The sequence below is a fragment of the Rhinichthys klamathensis genome, unplaced genomic scaffold, assembly GCF_029890125.1.
Source record: "Rhinichthys klamathensis goyatoka isolate OS25496 unplaced genomic scaffold, OSU_Roscu_1.1 h1tg000073l_1, whole genome shotgun sequence".
In the NCBI taxonomy this organism is placed as follows: domain Eukaryota; kingdom Metazoa; phylum Chordata; class Actinopteri; order Cypriniformes; family Leuciscidae; genus Rhinichthys; species Rhinichthys klamathensis.
In genome coordinates, this window is record NW_026606616.1 from 76456 (window position 1) to 95282 (window position 18827).

Genomic DNA, 18827 nt, shown 5'->3' on the forward strand with positions numbered 1-18827 from the left:
TGATTGCGTGACATCAGCTAAAGCCAGTGGAATTATCTAGTGTGTACAAAAGTGCTGGAAAGCACTGTTAGCGGAAGTTTGTCTGGAGGCCATATGGGGGTTTAATGCTGTAACCAAGATGAAAATGCAGATCAGAACAATGGGGTGGGAAAGAAACACTTGAATGTGATTCTATCTGTTTGTTTGTTTGTTTGTATCCCATGACTTTCACCTTCATTGTCATGTCTCTCTAAGAACAAAGCTAACCACCAGTGTTTAATTTGAATATGAAAGCAGTGGAATTCATTAATTATAGGTTGGAAACTTTTTAGGGGTTAATTATGTTGACCGTTTCTACAGTTTTTGTCACGTACATCTCGAAATTGTAGCCTACTGTTGCTATCAGCAGTTCAAAGGGTAGCCGTGACTACAGGCTTTTTGGAATAAAGGCAGCTGATAGATCAAAATCACAACACAGTATTTCCCCTTCTTACATAAATGGTCCGAAATGGACACTCACAAACTGAGTAAAATGTATTTTGACGGTACATAAGAGGAACATAAGACATGGTTCACATTACATTGTAAAACTTACAGCCTTGGTCCTCACTGATCTAAGACAGTGTTTCCCAACCACTGTGCCGTGACAGGTTGTCAGGTGTGCCATGGAAAATGATCAAATTCCAAAAAAGTAGTAAAACTAAATGCTACAAATAAGAATGTATCATCGCGCTGTCGGGGCGAAACATGTATGAACATTTTTGTATGAAATTAACTGAAAGCTTGGCTATTCTTATTTACTACTCGTCGACATTCTTGTGAATAAAGGCAAGGGAAGAGACAGAGTATCGGATTACAGCTCTAATCTCAGATCGGAACACAATCAGTTGTTGACTGTTTGCAAACATAGAATGAGAGAGACCAACTATAGGGCACCAAATTTGACAAGATGAATATGTATTGAAAAACATATTTGAACATTATTCAGGGTACTTGTCAGTGTCGCGGTCTGGGTCTAATGTAATGTCTAATGAAAAGGGCCCAGCTTCTTTAACGTTTAATGGCCATGGGTTCAATCCCCAGGGAATACATGGAGTGTTTAACATATCTGCCCTGAATTGATAAAAATATCTTACCGAATACTGTTGTAGTTTGTGGGCTCACAGATGTGATTAAGGCTGTCAGAGTGCTGCTGTACGTGAAAGAGCCATTTGATATTGCTGTCATCTCTGCCGTGGTCAGTGTTACTGTCCGTTCACCTTCTGACCCCTAAATGTTGTCATACACAAGATTCATGTTTCAAAGTTTCATTGATTCAATATTGTACAGCATAAGCGTTTTTTTAAGGGGGGGGACATTAAAGGGTTAGTTATTTATCGGTGAACTAACCCTTTAAGGGTGGAAATTCACTAAGATTGCAAACAATTGTAGGTGGATCCTATCGCATAGAAGAGATAATATTCCACATCCAGGCACTCACATATTAAAAAGGGCTAGAAAAAACACCAACACATATCTGGGGCGATATTTTATATATATATATATATATTTTATATATATATATATATATATATATAAGTTTTATATAGCGCTGTCCCAGAGATAAAGTCTTTTTAAAAGAAAAAATGGCTATGTGAGTGCCTGGATGTGGAATATTATTTCTTCTATGCAATAGGATCCACCTAGTCTCAGCCTCAGACGTCACGCCCACGGAAACACTTAACTGGAAACACTTCAGGAATGTCGAAGTCGTCATCTGATTGGTTGAATTTTATCGGATTTCCGGGGGGCACGAGTGTCGCGTTTATTTTCGGTCCGCCGGGAAACAAAGCGCAGACGTGTGATTGCGGAAGAAAAACTGTTGTGTTTACATGAGTGACAATGAGCATTTATCAAGATCAGCTGAACGTAGGATTCTCAAAAGTATGCGAGGTTCACAGCATAGACTCTTGAAGTTTTCTTCTCCTTCTTTGATTTTCTATGCTGACTGACTATGCCGGTCTGTTGTTGTGGGGACATTTCCACGCCCCAAAACGTGACGCTGAACGAAACGAACTGTAATTGGTTGTTTGACATGTCGGTCAAACGGCCTTATGGGCGGGCCTTGGCCAAAGAAAGCTGCTATGAATTCCAGACATTCAGCCGTCAGTCTGAAGGTCTGGCTACGCGAGACTAGGATCCACCTATAATTTTTTGCGTTTTGTTCCCCTTCTGGAGCACCCATAGTTTTATTTTATTTTATTTCATTTTTTTAAACCAGATGCACTCATGGATTACATTTTTTGTAATTTGCAAAATATTTGAAGTTGTGGAACTGTATAGTGAATTCAACCATAGGAGTCTGTTGATAATACTAATAAAACATTTTTAATAATACATTTTATATTCTATTACGAAATTTATTTTAAAAGATTTATAACCCATTTAGAATTTAACATTTGTCTATTTTCTGGAAATCTTCATGGGAAATCAAGCTCTTCACTTACAGCAGGAACTATGCATCTCAGCTGGAAAAGTTCCACTTCTATAATGTTACATGGCTGAGTGCCAATGGTGACTGCGGTATCATTCCTGAATCCATAGCCTGACACTATCAGAATCGTCCCTCCTGTGAAGCCATAAAAAAAAAAAAAAGATCACGCTAGTAGCTAATTGTAAGTAACAGTCATAAGATATGTTGGGATAACATCGGTAAGCAGATTTTGGACACACCAAATCCAGTTTAGAAATGAATGTGTCAGTTCAACTTGTCATTTCAATTGTGCTGTTGATTTATATTAATATATATATTACACTCTTCCATATGTAGAGAATTGTAATGCTACTGTACATGTACCTGCTACACTTCCTGTTGTGGGGTTTATGGAAGTCACTCCTAACAGATGTGTGAACAAGCTGTTATTACATTGGTATTGGGCATTTCCCAGCACAGAGAAACTCAGAGAGACCGGCTGTACACCTGCACTTGCAGGACCGACCTGGCAGGTTATAGAAGTATCTGAAACACAAATAAATATTTTGAACATATTTTCACTTAAATAGTGCATAAAGGAAAAGTTTACTAAAAATTAAAGTTTTGTCATGATTTACTCACCTAAACTTTTTTTTTGTGTGAAAAATAAAAGGAGTGAATGAATAATGATTTCTCATAAAAAGCAATCATATTACTTCTGAAGACTTGACTTGTGCTTTGTATTCCATTGTTATGATACTTTTATGGAGCTTTGTATTCTTTTTAAAGCTTGAAAGCCTCAGTATTAATTCATAGTAACTGCTTGGAAAAGTATAGTATAATTATTAGTGCCCTATTATACTTTTTTTAATATATTACCTTTCCCTTTCATGCAGTGTGTAATATAACTGTTTGTAAAGATCAAAGTGCACAACAAAAAAAGTTGTTGTCTCCTAAAAGAAAGAATCGATTCTGAGCAACTGAAACAAGTCGTCAGCAATTCCAGTCTCACTTCCTGTTACATATCTACATAGCGATGTGATAAATTTCAACAATGCCAGCGTATGGTCTTCATTGGCTGTCCACGAACAACCTTTACTTTGACCCGCCCTCTAACTCTAACAGTAGTTTTAGTTGAGACTTAGAAGAGCCCTGGTTCATGTTGTTGACATGTGGAGAAGATGCTGTTTTCAGCACAGAAAAAGCAAATCCACTTTGCATGCACTTCCAAAGGATGAGGACTCATGCTGGAATTGATACGGAAAAGCTATCGTTACTGTTCATATCACAGTGTATCAACCACTGACAAAGCCTCCGGAGCTGAAATTCAGATATGGTAATAGGTGTTTCGTTTCCAACACATGTTGTAAGCTGTAGACCAATTACAACAGACTGGGCCTTCTGACCAATCAGAGCAGAGTACGGCTTACGGAATTGAGGAGTTTAGAGAAACTGAGGGCCCTATTTTAACGATCTAAGCGCATGGCGCAAGTTCAGTTTGGATCCACTTTTTCTAGTTTAACGACGGATAAAAAGGTCAGCGCGCCAGGCACATGGTCTAAAAGGGTTGTCCATATTCTCTTAATGAGTAATGGGTGTGTTTTGGGTGTAACGTGAAATAAACCAACCAGAGTCTCATCTACCATTCCCTTTAAAAGCCAGTTGCGCTCGTGCCATGGCGGATTCGCTATTTACATGACAGAATTTGATAGTGGAAAGACTGAACGCATCTCCAGAGCGAAAACGAACAGTATTTATATCGTTTTTACCTCTTGTAACGCACAGACCAAAGCGCCGGCGCCCTCAGATCACTTGGACGTGGCTGTGGTTACAAGAGGTAAAAACGATATAAATACTGTTCGTTTTCTCACACAAACCGCTCGTTTCGTGTCTTAGGCCATCATTGTGTACTTACATTTACGAGTCATTAAATCATGTTTAATTTGGACTTCTCTGTGCATGCTCTTTGAGGTGGTGACCATAGACCTGCATTATATGACTGACAGACAAGAACGGTTTGACCTAAAAATATCAAAATTGAAACTACTGCGGAAACAAAGACACCTACATCTTGGATGCCCTTGAGGTAAGCTAAAACATATCAAAACTTTATTTCAAAGTGAACTATCCCTTTAATATTTGGCATGTTTGTGTGTTGCTGCGTGTTTAATATGCAGAGTGTGCCCACGTTGTGGACCCGCCAATAGATGCCATTGACTTTAAACCAGGTTTTTGTTGGTCAATGGCGCAGTCCATTTATAGCCTCAAAATAAATAGCCTATCTAGCCTCAAAATACCAACGCGCCATCAATGCACCTGAACAACACACCTAGTTTTCAGACCAGCTGCCGACCATATGGGCGCAAACGCAATTGCTATTTAAACAACGTGGCGCATGACGTGAAAATCATACCTGTGTCAGGCTGAAACTAGCGAAAAACACTTGCGTTGCGCCTGGTGCTGCGTTGCGACTGGTGTAAGATCGGGCCCAAACCTTCAAACGAACAGTTTACAGACTCTTTAAGAAATTAGGTGATGTGCAATGTATATTATGAGAAAATAAAAGTGTTTTTTGACCTTGGATGAATGTAAGGAGGAAATTTTTTAAATTAGAAAATTAAAAAAATAAGACCCTTTAAAAAAGCATAGGGGCACTTTAATGTCTAATTTTGTGTTCTAGAGAAGTCATACTGGTTTGTAACAACATTAATGTGAGTAAATTATGACAAAATCTTAATATTTCTTAAAAATTACCTATGACGTGATGTTTTTTACATTCTTTTAACAAAAAGTGATATGCCATCTGAATGCAGCTTTTCACCTGATTTTATGACATTACTGTGTTTTGACTTACTGGTAAAATGTAGAACAGAGCATTTCACATCTCCAATCTTTACAGTGACGTTTCCACCATCAAAACCAGATCCAGTTATGGTAAGAACTGTTCCCAGACTGCTGGATCCTGAAGGACAAGTTATATCAGTAATATAAACCATTATGAATGGAGATGACAGCTTTTATGTGATACTGGATCATTTACTCTTCTTTACCTTCTTTAGGCGAGATCCCGGTCACTGTTGGGGTCTTTGGCTCACTCCAGGTGAAACCACAGTCCCCTGTGCACCGTGATGGAATACCATTGATGAAAACTTCCACCTTAAAGATAAGCACAGAAATATACATTTCTGTCATTAGACATCTTAAACCAAGGTTTTCTCAACTTGATTTGCTTTAGGACCCAGAAATTACACTGGACTTTAAGTTTACATTTAAGAGGAGAGGATTTAAGAGGAAACCCAACACAGTACTAAAATAGAAAAGAAAAAAAAAATCTCTTTAGTTCAGCCATAATCCTCTCAACATGCACAATCCCTTATGATCCCTAGAACAGAGTAACAACTGGACAGCCCCTGCACCTGTCCCACTATGTAGCGCTATTGAAATCTGCACACTACACTGCACCAGGTAACACGAGGAAGAGCCTTAAAAAGAAGCTGCATTTATATGAACGATGTATGTTGGACAAACATTATTGCAGCAAAAGCAGTGAGTAAGAAACTCACCTGTGGTTTATTTGTAGGCACGCGCAGAAAATCTCCCATAATTCTCTGTTTGAAGAGGCCTCCTTGCTCGGTCTCGTGTGACGTCAATGAAGGGTTCACACCAACCACATTGGAAGCATTGATCTGGTTAAAATTATCAAGAAATGTTAATTCAGCCAGGTATAAAATGAAAAGTTTGAGTCAATTAAGATATAAAGTTGGGGTTGATATGATTTTTCAAAGTCTCTTATGCTCACCAAGGCTGCAGATCCTTCAGAAATCATTCTGAACTACTGATTTGGTGCTCAATCATTTCTTATTATTATCAATATTTAAAACAGTTGTTCTCCTTAAGATAGTTGTACCCACTGGATACACTCAAGACTGGCCCTATTTAATTTTTTCATTGAATATCTTTTTTAACTTTTAAATATTTCACATTGCAGAAGTAAAAATGGGTTGCAAAGACCTTTCCATTTTGACTTTGCTATATATTTTAAATAATTGTACACATTTTTTTTTAAATCCCATTAATAATGCTCATGAGCAGTTCCCTTGCCATCTTGCAAACACCAGCTCATTTTATTGTAATAGCACTCTGAACTCTTTCTTGCCTTTAACAGAGGCTGATTTCCAGGGATGGTGAGCCACTGTATGTACCAGCTGTAGCCTCTACAGTCTCCAGATCTCTGCACCTGCAGCTGGCCGAGCTCTGGGATCCCCTGCAGGGAGTACTGCAGGTCCGCAGCACTGATGTCTACCGCCAGGCCTGGGAACACAATGCACATACCACATGAAAAAAAACAGATAACCTCTTGGGAGATTGTGGTTTATGTAGAAATAAGTCTAGTTCGCTATTCTACTAAATTAGTTTTGGGACTGAAACATGATTAACAGTGTCCGACATGCTGTGAAACTACAGGAAATTACATGTACTAAATTATTCAGTTATTTTATAGCAGCTACACAACAAAGTAACAGATAAACCACAGCCACCATGCTTACCTTCAACACGCCGGGCTAAGAACTCAACGTTAAAGGTTCCTGTAAGAGGGGGGCTGGCTTTCTGAGGGCGCATGATAGTGACAGTGGCATTCCCTTGGCTTTGAATCAGTAGGTCTCCTGTTCTGTTTGGCATCTTCTGGTGGACATAAATGAAGACTGAAGTTTGAGAACATGGAAGGCTTACATGGATCACTTAACAACACAATCTGCAGGGAAAACTCAAATGACAGATCTTATGACAAGCAAATATTTTGTTGTCAACCATCACTTGTTATGACATCAGAAAGATCCAGCACTTCAAAACAGTCATTGTATAATGAGTTCCATTTTAACTCTAACTTACCTTCAGAAAGCCTACTTCAAACAGTGGGACACCAAAGCCACAGTTGTAAGGTGTCGCGGTGATCTCATAGCTGACTTGTGAAGCATTTGCTTGTTTGCTCACAATTATGTTTGAAAAGAAAAGTCCTGAACTGGCTAGAGCAGGTGGTCTTCTTCTGTGGATTATAACTGAACACGTGGAGAGACATAATAGAACATTACATTTAAAAATATGTAAAAACATTTTAAATGATTTGATCATTAAAAATAGCTTTGCCGATATATCACCTAATTATCATATAAATTATCCAGCATATTTACATCCATGCCACCATTCAAAATTTAATTCTTAACTAATTCCTATTTACCATTAGAATCCAAAGCAGTCATTGCACGTCCAATGTGAACAGCATCTATGAAGTAAACAGAGTTTGCCACTCCATACACACTGAACTGAAGAAGTTTGTAGTTGGAGCCTATGTAGTTTGTCTGTATGGAACTCAGGAGATCCACACACTTGTAGTTCCACCTGAGAATGACAATTTCAATTTTATATTATACTCACAACAAAAATTACCTTGATATTGGTATCATTTTGTTCCCATTCAGTCAGTCACGTTCGGCTTTACATCGATACTGACGTATTGGGGTCTAGCCTGGGAGCCCAATCACCTCCAAGTGGTAACTAAAATGAGCCAATGGAAATTGGCCACACCCACCCGGACATACAGGTATAAATATGACTGGCATTACTCAATTCATTCTTACTTTTCTTCGGAGCAGAGCAGTTGTGACAGCGATCGCTCATTCAATTCATCTTCAAGAGCAAACAAAATTTGAATTGCTAAAAAGGAGATCATCTCCAAAAACAGCCATTTGAATTGCTTTGAAGCAGCTCGTCGTGGGAGATCTCTCTGCCGGTGTGAGGGCGCATCCAGAGGTGATTTGCATCCAGCCTGCTGTGCACGGAGAAGTGCAGCGTTTCACCCCTCTGCGCTTCAGCGTTCAGAGAAGATTTCCTAAAAGAGCAAGCACGGGCGGCGAGCATCTTTATAAAGATGCCTTTCCGTCCATGTGTTTCTCTTTCCGTCCATGTGTTTCTGTATGTTGTCGGTTCCTGACTTCATCATTCAGCGCTCCGGATGAGGACTGGATGTCAATCCCTGCATCGGAAAGCGGGCTTTTGTCCTCTGGAGACAAACCAGTTCAGCACTCGCGGTAGGAAGATTGGTTCACAGCCACGTTCCGCCCCAGTGCCTTTCTTCCTGAAGGTTCATGAGCAGGTTCAGAAGTCGTGAAAGGCACCTTTTAATGCCCGAAGCTGCTCTGTTGCCTACTCTACTCTCACTACCCTCCGAGGGCCGCCAAGGTTTATGTGGACATTCCACAGGTGGAGCATGCAGTTGCGGTGCATTTATGTGGTGGAGTCTGTTTCTTCCCGTTTGTTGAGTACAATGCATTGCAAAATATGAAATGACAATGCAGAAAAGCTGAATGCATGTGGCGGAAGACAAAACTTGAAATCCAACATAACATCTATAAAGACAGCCTTCATGCTCCGTAGCTTCCCTCTCCATTGGACTGGGCACACTTCTCCAGCGTTAACAACACTGGTCTTGGCTGAAAAGCAATGGGAGTTGAGATCTGAAGCACTCTTCCCCCCGTGAAATGTCACGATAGAGGAACAGCAGCTACGACTATCCCCAGAGTAAGCCCTGTCCCTTCCATCCCTTTGGTATGGAGGACTACTCTCCTTGGGCGTACATGGGGCACTGGGTAGGTTACAACTATGTGAGGGCAGTTGCCATAAGGGCACGCTATAGCTTGCCAGCCTCTGCATCTCCGACACTTGTTACACAGTTCAGTGGCTGTGGCACTTTCCAAAGGGACCCCAATACATCAGTATCGTTGAATGTGACTGACTGAATGGGAACGTCTAGGTTACTAGAGACAATAAGATTGCTATATGTTCAGTAGATTAAACTTACTCATCCGTTGAGTCAAACTGCACAGAGATGCGTATGTTCTCTTCCCGGACAGTATTTGCAGTCATGTAACTGAACAATATTCCCAGTTCATTCACCAGGCGCCCTTTGTAGGCCAAACAGAGCTGCAAAAAAATATATAACATATTTTTTATCTTTGAAAAGTTCATATACTGAGAAAAATCCATTAGTAAGGATGAGATGCTGAGGTGTTTAGTGGAGCTTACAGTGTTGTATGTTTGTAGCAGTATTGGGTTGTAGAATGCTCCGGATGCTGTAATGTCATTGACATTGAAGAGAATCTCTGGATTCTTCAGAGACCAGCGGCCACAGAAAGCCTCCGAATCAGTGACCCGGACCCCTCTGCGGCTTAGATCACCTGAAAACTGTTTGATAAGGAGAAAGCTCTAAAAACTGGACAAAAAAGTGATGTTTTCAACAAAATAACTGATGTCTATAATGCTATACCTAATGTCACACATTATTTGCAAGGCAAACTTGACTTGATTTGAAATAGGTAGGCATGTCCTCTGCATGTAGAACATACTTGATAATCTGCTTTGCAGCCTTGCTTACCCCTGTGGTGGTGGTCTCATAATCTCTGAAAAATTTCACATTAGTGTTCTCCATGGTCGGAATCTGTGCTGGACATTTAGCGCTGATCATCATATCTAGTGCTGAACGCACCTTTAATAAAAAAAGATATTTCAAGAGAGTATTCAAGCTGTTTGTACACAGGACTGTAATGGCTATCATTTTATTCTATGGTAAATATTAAGAAATATAAAACAAACAAAAACCTCAGCTTCAGAAGCATTGAAAGGCAGAGGGAGGGACGGAACTCCACCCCACAGCAGTGTGAACGTCTCCATGCTGGCCTGGCCTTTCACATCCTCAGTAACTGTGATGTTAGTATCTGAGCCCATGATCAAGTAGTCAAGATCCTTAAAGTCACCTGAGCTAAAAAAACAAAAAAAAACATATTGCAAAATACTCTTAAATGTAGTGGTATAAAACATAAACGGTAACATAAAAAACCCTAATAACTGATAACAAAAATAAGAATCAACGTTATAAATATTTTAAAAATTAAAATATACATGAAAAATATGTAATCAAATGTGGTAAAAAATATTTTTAAAGTTCACCTCTGTTAGAGTTGAATGTCACATTGTACAGTGACTCATTGTCCAGTTCTAGCTTTGTGACTGTAACGCTGTCTGGTTTAATTGTCCACAAATCATTCAGAGCGTTCTGCAACTCCATCGCTGATGCACTAACTGGGATCGGTCCTACAACATGCAAAGCAACTCCAGTAAACATTACAAATATCCAAACAAAAAGATGTCTCTAGAGGTAGTGCAAAAGCGTGAATGCAAAAATATGGAGAATTTATAGTGCTGTGTGAACTAATGCACCTGTTTTAAGATCTCCATATGCCAGGAAGTAGTATGTGTTTTCACAGTTGCTCAGAGAGAAACAATCACTGCTGATTCTCAGAGTCTGCACCTCGTTGATGGGGGTTACTGGCATCCACCCCATGAAACGAACCACCTAAACAACAAAGAATAAAAAAAAAAATGCATATAGCAGGTAGAGGAGCTCTTCTCTGAGACGTATTGAGTTTCTGCAGGTGCAGTGCAGAAAATGAATTCCCAAGGCCCTTCCTTTCCCTAAAATGCATCTGTGAGCTCACTTACCTGTTTTTCAGGTACTATATCATAGTATGCGTTAATCTGTTGTCTCTCATTAACAGCTTCAATTGTCTGCTGGGCTGTGAAAGGGCTGATCTCTTTGAAAAAAGCCACATCCACTGATGCTGCTACTCCATACTTCTGCACTAGAATCTCAATGTAGTACCTGTAGCACATTTAAAGATGTTTCAAATTGAATCAATATAGTCAATAATAACAATAATAATGACAAAAAGACTAATAGAGAGCAAACATTTATTACTTTTTTTAAAACTATTTTTACTTGAAACCCTTCACTTACGGTTTTCCCTTCTCTAACCGCATGACGTCTGACCTCTGAGTGCTATAGCTGAAGAAACTGCCTGTATATGAAGGCTGTGATGCAATCTTAACCTGAAATAAAACAAAATGATTACATTTAAATTAAATGAAAACATGCTTGTGTAAGTTACTAGCCTCTACATAGCCTGTTAACTGTCAGTGTATTGCTAGCACTTAGCACACTTTTTATTGCCTTTTTTTAAATTAGGTATCATTCGAAAGTTTAAACACTCATAATTAATCCTGTAAAAAAACTTTTTTGAAATTGGACATCATTACCATGGAAAGGGTACTTTAAACCCTTTAGCTGGCTTAATTTTCGTGATATCAAATTTGGTAAACAACTTGGTTAAACACATGGCTTCATTTTTTCTAGCAATTTTAGAGTCCAAATTATTTTGTAAAATATTTTGTGTAAAATAAAAAACATTTAGTTCAGTACATTTGCTTTACATTTAACCTTTAACTTTTTTACACTTCAATTTTTCTGATGCTGCTTTCACTTCTGCAATAATCTGCTAAGTGCCTTCTTTAAAATAGATCCAACTTAGTAGTATTCCAAAGCATTCATACATTATAACCATTTAAGTCCAGATACAGTATATGCTCAAAAAGGCAGTTAACAGGAAAATTGCTTGCACTGATAACTACTGAAATTATGAAACTATGATTTTATTGTCATTCAGTACCTTGTCCTGGGGAAGACCTGTCTTGCTGAAATATAGCTGGCATTGGTCGTATGCTTTGATTCGGAAATAGTAGTTGTCGGTCTCCGTTGGAACAAAGAAACCACTCAATCGTGCCACAAAGTTATCCATTTCATTGGGCCAAACAAACGACAGTGAATCCACCCACTGGAAGGAATATCCAGGCCTACTGGAATTATACTTCAGGACGTCCTCAAGAAGGTTTGGAGAAGATCTTTTCCACATCTCCATTTTAAAACCTCTGCCACCTACAAACATAATCATTTAATCATCACTCAATACAATCAAGACAGTACTGTTTATAGTGTTGTACATTTTACATGTGTAATTTTATAAATAGTAGGGGAGACCTGAAATTAAATTAAATTAAATTAAATTAAAAAAACTTTTCCTGGTCAATAAATGAATCACAAGCTATGTTACCCTGTTTTTATGCGCATGCTGAAGTATCATGTCAGAAACGAGTGATGGAAATGCAAATTTCCCCCAAAAAATACCTTAATTCGCAAAAGGTTTACGCTTGCTTGAGGTGGTTTTTGAAAAAATAGTTAATGCGAATGGAGATGGAAACGCATTTGCCGAGTAAATTCTGAGGTAGCAAACATTGAACCCATGTGACTAATCGGCTGTGTCCGCTGATGGTGTTTTATTTATTAAAACAAGGGATGCAAAAAAGAAGTGCAGCGCGAAGTGTAGAATCCATAACCCATAAAAAGCCTTTATTCAATCATAGCTTAGGCATTTAAAAACAGGTAACCGCACAAGCCTTCATCTTTTTATATTTTTCCTTAAATTGTCGAATGGCTTGGCTTGATATGTTTGTAGGTGTTTCATTTACTGTTGGTTACTAGGTTATAACAATACCACCGTCATCCGCTTGAACAACTTGATGGAAACACACCTAATTTGCATTTGTTTGTTTCCTTTTTTTTGTGTGTGCAAATTTTTAAAAGATTCACTTCACGTTTGGATGGAAACCCAGCTACAGCTATTCAGGTACGTTTACACGACAACGATATGCTTAAAACTGAGAAGTTTTTCCTTTGAGTTTTTTTCGCGTACAGACGACAGCATTGTCAAAGCGATCCCCATTCACACGGATCAGTGACTAAAACGCTGTGTTCTGCTGCCAGGCCATTAGATGCCGATGAAACACTATAGACTGAACACGTAATACGCACATGACGTCATCGTTTTCAGAGATTCGCGTTTTTGTTATTTCCACGGATACCGTTTTCCAAAACGTACACTTTGAAACCCGTTTTCAAAAGTTCGCATTTTCTGGCACCCAAAAAAACGCCCTTGTCGTGTAAATGAATGTATAAAAAGTTTAACGTTTTTAGTTGAAAACGGTGTGTGTAAACAGCCTCGTAATTGAGATCAGAGGGTTCCAATTCCAGTCCTTGCGCCTCCCCGCTCAGTTTATATGAGCACCATGAACTCATGTGCGTCCCGATTGACAGGGTCCCTACACAGTATTCACTGCTCCCTACTCCCTTAGCACAGGATATCAGTTAAAGTACACTTTACTTAACAAAATGCGTTTATTCGCAACACCCTGCAATGTCATCAAACACAGACAAAACTCGTCACGCATATTAGAGTTTAAGGTTTGATGCCATAATATACTTTTTAAAAAAATGTTTAGATAAATTATCATACTTTCATTTAATATACTGTACATGTGTATAAAATCCATATAAATATTTATTTTATTTATATAGTATTCACATACATATGAACTAATTATACATTTCACTTAATCTAATTTGTCAAATTCAAAAGCCCTAAACTGAATGATGAATGTATGTTGTGATGTTTAATATGAAAATAAACGCACATTGCAGCACACATATGGTCGAATAGAACTCACCCCTTAACTGAGCGCGTCAGATAAAAGAAACATACAAAATGTGCAGAGCGGTGAGGCATGAAGACTGGAATTGGAAACCCCTGGTTTACATAGATTTATGTCATGAACAAAGAGACGAATACAAAGAAAATGTTAAAATTCTAATTTCCTTGCTGTCAATTATGTGATGGCCTCTTACAATGTCCTGTTGAAAACAGACAATCAGTTACATGACAAAAGAGAATCATGTTCTTGTTTGAGATAATGTGTTGTGACACTTCAACAATGTCAAAGTCAAATGTTCTCGCGTGTGGAGCGCAGAATTCCACTGTCGTGCCAACAGTGTCTATGGAAAAGTTTGTTACAGTAATATAAGATAACCATAAAAGATCTGATTTCAGATAAGTTTCTCACCAGGAAACACTGTCATATTGTTTTTTTCATAACCAGGTGTAATGCAGACAATCCTCTCATTTGATATCTTCTGAATCTGACACTCACGACCTAAGGAAGAAAATGATAATAACAAAATACATTAAAAAAAATATTTTTTAATTATTTTATAAACCATTTATATAATCATTTGGATAATTATAATTAGTCACAATAATTAATTTTATTATATATTTTTGTTATGTATATCAGATAGCATATATATATATACAGAGAGAGAGAGAGAGAGAGAGAGAGAGAGAGAGAGAGAGAGAGAGAGAGAGAGAGAGAGAGAGAGAGAGAGAGAGAGAGAGAGAGAGATTTTCAAAGGGTTACCTCCTACTAACACCATGGCTCGTTGGTCAGTCTCATCAAAGTAATGTCCCTGAATGGTCAGTAATGTGCCGCCCAGTATGCTGCCCTCAGAGGGAGAAACTCCTGTCACCTCTGAAAGAGAACGGCCATTTTTTTTTAAAATCTGATTTTGTGCAGACAATTCCATGCTGTATTATTTAAGAAGAATAAATGTTATCCACACCTGCGTATGTCTGGAACATGGCAAGCTTGTTCAGTGCTGAGATGCTGAAAACCCCAAAGTCTGGCAAACTCCTACAAAAAGAAAATATGTTTTGTCTGCTTTTCTGTCGACAACATGCAGAGACTTTGATGTAAAGTTTAGTACAGTAAAATCAAACTTCTCTGACCTCCCAAATTGACCGTCGATAATGTAACTGAGGTTGTGATGACCTGAAAACCAAAGGCAATGACATTTAATCTGACAAAAATCAATAGTGAATGAAAAATTATTGAATGTTTTAATAATAACGTGTCCTCACCAACATACGTTCCAGTCATTTTACAGCTCATATATCCCCATTGACTGCTCTCATAATCCAAAAAGAGGCCATACCTGAAAAAGGGTGGAGGGTGCATTCACAATTAATGTTTACATTTATTAGTATCTTAATTTAGATATACTTACTTTTCATCTGAATTGGGTTTTAGAAGTTCACAAGGCATGCCTCCCATGTACGCTCTGTTCAAAGAAAACACATTAAAACAGTTTCAGACACACTTTATGACAAGACAGAGTATATTTAACATTCATACAGTTATATTTTTCCATTGTGTATTAAATATTTCCAGACCTTAAAAATCTTGATTCCAGGCCATTTGAGCTTTTGTCTGTGTTGCTTCCGTACACATCAGTGTAGATTCTTCCCCGCAGTGTCACCACAGTCCCTAACAGTCATTCAGTTTCATTTTTGTTTCTTTTTTTTTTTTTTGTGAAAGGTATAATTTTTTATAAACCAAAGCAGCAGAGTAATGACAAAAACTAACAAACTTTACCTGGGGGACCTGAGAGTGGACTGATACTTTGAATGCTAGGTGTATAGTATGTTCGGCTCTGTGAAAGCAGTGAATGTTTTTATAAATATATTGTAATATTTTGAGAAGATATGAGTAAATGTATTAGTAAGCAATACAATGAAGTCCATCTCACTTACATAGAACATGCACCACCCGTAATACCACTGATAACCATAACAAATGTTACTGGGAGGAATTGGCACGCCATCCACGCTGACCCGAAACTCATAGTTATCTTCTGGCAGAGCTCTGAATATAATGCAATATAAAGCTTATTTAGAGAAACATATGCCATCGTCATTTTACATAACATTGTGCGGTACAGCTATCTCAAAGAATTAAAATATCTTAAAGGACAAGTTTGGTATTAGGAAGGATTGTTTCTGTGCACCTATGCAACCATTGTGGAGGTGGAGGGGTGCAACCACAGAAACCAAAATTTCTCGGGACAGCAGCATGTGTCCAAATTTTAATCTTAACCGTTTTCATTTCATTTCATCAGAAACGATCTTAAAACAGGGCTTTAAGTGTAAAATACCGAACTTGTCCTTTAATGCATATCTTCTTCATTTACGCACAAATATGTCAGACCAAAGTCTGCAATAATAAACATGTTATAGAATCAAATGCAAAAGAATTTAAAAATGTTTTTATAATTATATTTTTTTATAATACATAAAATAGTAGTACAATAGTAGTATAATTTAGAATAACATTAGAAGAAAGTGCATGCAAAAATGAAAATAATTATTTCAAATTGCATGAATAATATGCATGAATAATATTTGGGAGCTGCAGGAGAGGGGAATATTTTGGAAGACATGGAATATAGCACACAAGTCATGTGGACTGGTCTTATTTTCATTTTATTGATTGGATATTCCTAAAAAATTTCTTCCACAGAAGAAAAACAAGTCACATATATACGGTAGCCTATATATAGGTTTGGAACAACATGAGGGTGCAAATTTATCCTACAGGACAAGTAAATGTTTCCTGCAATGTTTAGTGGGGGAAGTTGATTTAAAAAAAAAAAAAAGTATTTAAGCTATTTTTAAAAAAATGTTGCAGAACTATGCAGACAATGAAAATTAAGTTACTATGCTATATAGGCCAGTTTTATTTAATTCCACTGATTTTATTAATTTCTCCTCAGTTTAAGGAATTATGTACATTCCTTCCTTCAAAAATATGCCCAATCCCATTAATGCAATTTACTTTAGAGTGTGTAAAAAATAAAAATAATAATAATATTAATTCTTATTAGCACCATTCAATACAATGCAATTACAATCAAGATAAAGCAATCAAGATTGCTTACCTTGTATAACAGATGATCTGATTGGAGTGACTGGAGTCTTTCTCGACATCACAGGGAACAGATCTGGTTCGGGACACCATAGTCACACTGTTGCCGAAGTTTGGGTCATTGGCTTTGAGATTGAACTGATTGGCTTGAGCAAAACCTGAAAAAATCACCAACGCTATTAGAGTTTTTTAAAGCATTTAAACTGTAATAGAGCCAAAATATGCTAAATCAGAAAAGAATGTTGGGATTCATTTGAAAGCATATTGGTGACATTTTTTTAATACCTTGCCCCTGTATGGTGAGTTTCGTTCCGCCATTGACGCTTCCGAGATATGGGGTCACTTTGTTGACACGTTGCGCCCCTGTCAGGACGGAGTTAATAGGTTAGTCACTAAAATCTATTCATTTTAATGTATGAATGTCTGTAACGCTTTTAGGATTGTCTTAATTATCTTAAATATATCTTAAATAAAACTAAAAGTGGAAGATAAATCCAACGCCTACCTGCGGAACTCCACAGTAAAATACAAACTGTGAGCGGCAGGTGAAGCTCCCGTCGCACGTGCCTCATCCTGACAGACTCGCGCGCTTCAAAACAAAGCAGCCTGCAGTTACTGTAGACCTTCTGCACAAACAATATACACATACCATTTGTATTTCTATTACAAAACAAATTTTAACATAAAATTGTAAAAGTAATAATTTACATATTAAAACGATGCAATACTGAACAGACAATATCCAGTATTCAGGCTATATCCAGTATACATAGACTACATGAATATACATAAATTTTTTTTATAATATATATATATAAAAATAAATATATATATATATATATATATATATATATATATATATATATATATATATATATATATATATATATATATATATATATATAAAGTAGAGGCTATATACTTAAAAATAAAAATAGACAGAATTTGTAAAAATACTATAGGCTACATGATTATTATTGAAGTGTTAGATCAAAAGTAATCAATATGCAAAGATTTATGTATGGTGTATTTTATGTATATATATATATATATATATACAGAGAGAGAGAGAGAGAGAGAGAGAGAGAGAGAGAGAGAGAGAGAGAGAGAGAGAGAGAGAGAGAGAGAGAGAGAGAGAGAGAGAATTATAGAAAAGTGTAAAAAATGTAAAAGTTCACAATGACGATAATTAAGACTCACCTACCTGTTAAAGCACTCTTGGGAAATCCAAACACCAGTGGCTCACTTTTGAAGAAGAGCTCACTCTTTTTATAGTACTACATGCCCACAGGGTGGCAAGAGGAGATTGGCTGTTAAAGCACCATGGTAAATCCAAACACCAGTGGCTCATTTGTTAAAGGTGTTGACGTTATTTTCAATAAAATGAATGGGTGAATCTTACGTCTAGCTCCCCCTCGTTAGACGTCCAGAAAGAATGTAATTTGGGCCTAATGGATGGTACTAGAATAACTAACCACACCCTATCCCTACCCACAACTCTATCCCTCCACCCCATTAGATGTCCAGAGGGGTGGAGCTGGACGTCATTGACTCTGCAGTGAGCACCACTTGACTTAAACAGGGAGGGACATATCAAACAGCTCCACCTCTTTTTTAAAACAGCCAATACCGTATAGTTTATATTACAGCTCGGCAAGAGCCATTGAGCTCAGTAAAGCAGCAGTTTCCTCCTAATCTCTAACCGTTTCTCCTCCTAATCTTCCCTTCGCTTTAAAATACAGCTTTCTGTGGTACTTATGGGACCCATTCACATGGGTCCCATAAGTTTTCTGGTATGTGCCGACTTGCGCATATGATCCGCTCTGTGCTACCAAGTCTGGACCGGAGCAATCACTAA

The 18827-nt window shown here is 37.7% G+C and overlaps 1 protein-coding gene across 1 annotated transcript in view; it reads right to left on the reverse strand.

Annotated features, from left to right (window-relative positions):
• LOC130085116 (fibrocystin-L-like) overlaps positions 1-18212 on the reverse strand; it is a 45507-nt gene extending 27295 nt beyond the window's left edge. The window contains exons 1-32 of the mRNA XM_056250688.1: positions 18174-18212; positions 17475-17595; positions 17255-17332; positions 16983-17127; positions 15799-15910; positions 15641-15698; positions 15439-15532; positions 15273-15326; positions 15127-15200; positions 14995-15037; positions 14829-14899; positions 14627-14737; positions 14273-14362; positions 11989-12254; positions 11280-11371; positions 10985-11144; positions 10703-10838; positions 10433-10576; positions 10085-10239; positions 9861-9971; positions 9512-9670; positions 9288-9409; positions 7668-7828; positions 7322-7488; positions 6979-7114; positions 6588-6742; positions 5995-6117; positions 5482-5587; positions 5286-5393; positions 2816-2977; positions 2466-2587; positions 1116-1248 (exon numbers count right to left, since the gene is read on the reverse strand). Of these exons, the coding sequence (XP_056106663.1) occupies positions 1116-1248; positions 2466-2587; positions 2816-2977; positions 5286-5393; positions 5482-5587; positions 5995-6117; positions 6588-6742; positions 6979-7114; positions 7322-7488; positions 7668-7828; positions 9288-9409; positions 9512-9670; positions 9861-9971; positions 10085-10239; positions 10433-10576; positions 10703-10838; positions 10985-11144; positions 11280-11371; positions 11989-12254; positions 14273-14362; positions 14627-14737; positions 14829-14899; positions 14995-15037; positions 15127-15200; positions 15273-15326; positions 15439-15532; positions 15641-15698; positions 15799-15910; positions 16983-17127; positions 17255-17332; positions 17475-17541 (3715 nt within the window). The 5' untranslated portion in view covers positions 17542-17595; positions 18174-18212. The remainder of the gene's footprint in view (positions 1-1115; positions 1249-2465; positions 2588-2815; positions 2978-5285; positions 5394-5481; positions 5588-5994; positions 6118-6587; positions 6743-6978; positions 7115-7321; positions 7489-7667; positions 7829-9287; positions 9410-9511; positions 9671-9860; positions 9972-10084; positions 10240-10432; positions 10577-10702; positions 10839-10984; positions 11145-11279; positions 11372-11988; positions 12255-14272; positions 14363-14626; positions 14738-14828; positions 14900-14994; positions 15038-15126; positions 15201-15272; positions 15327-15438; positions 15533-15640; positions 15699-15798; positions 15911-16982; positions 17128-17254; positions 17333-17474; positions 17596-18173) is intronic.
• Between the last annotated feature and the right edge of the window lie 615 nt (positions 18213-18827).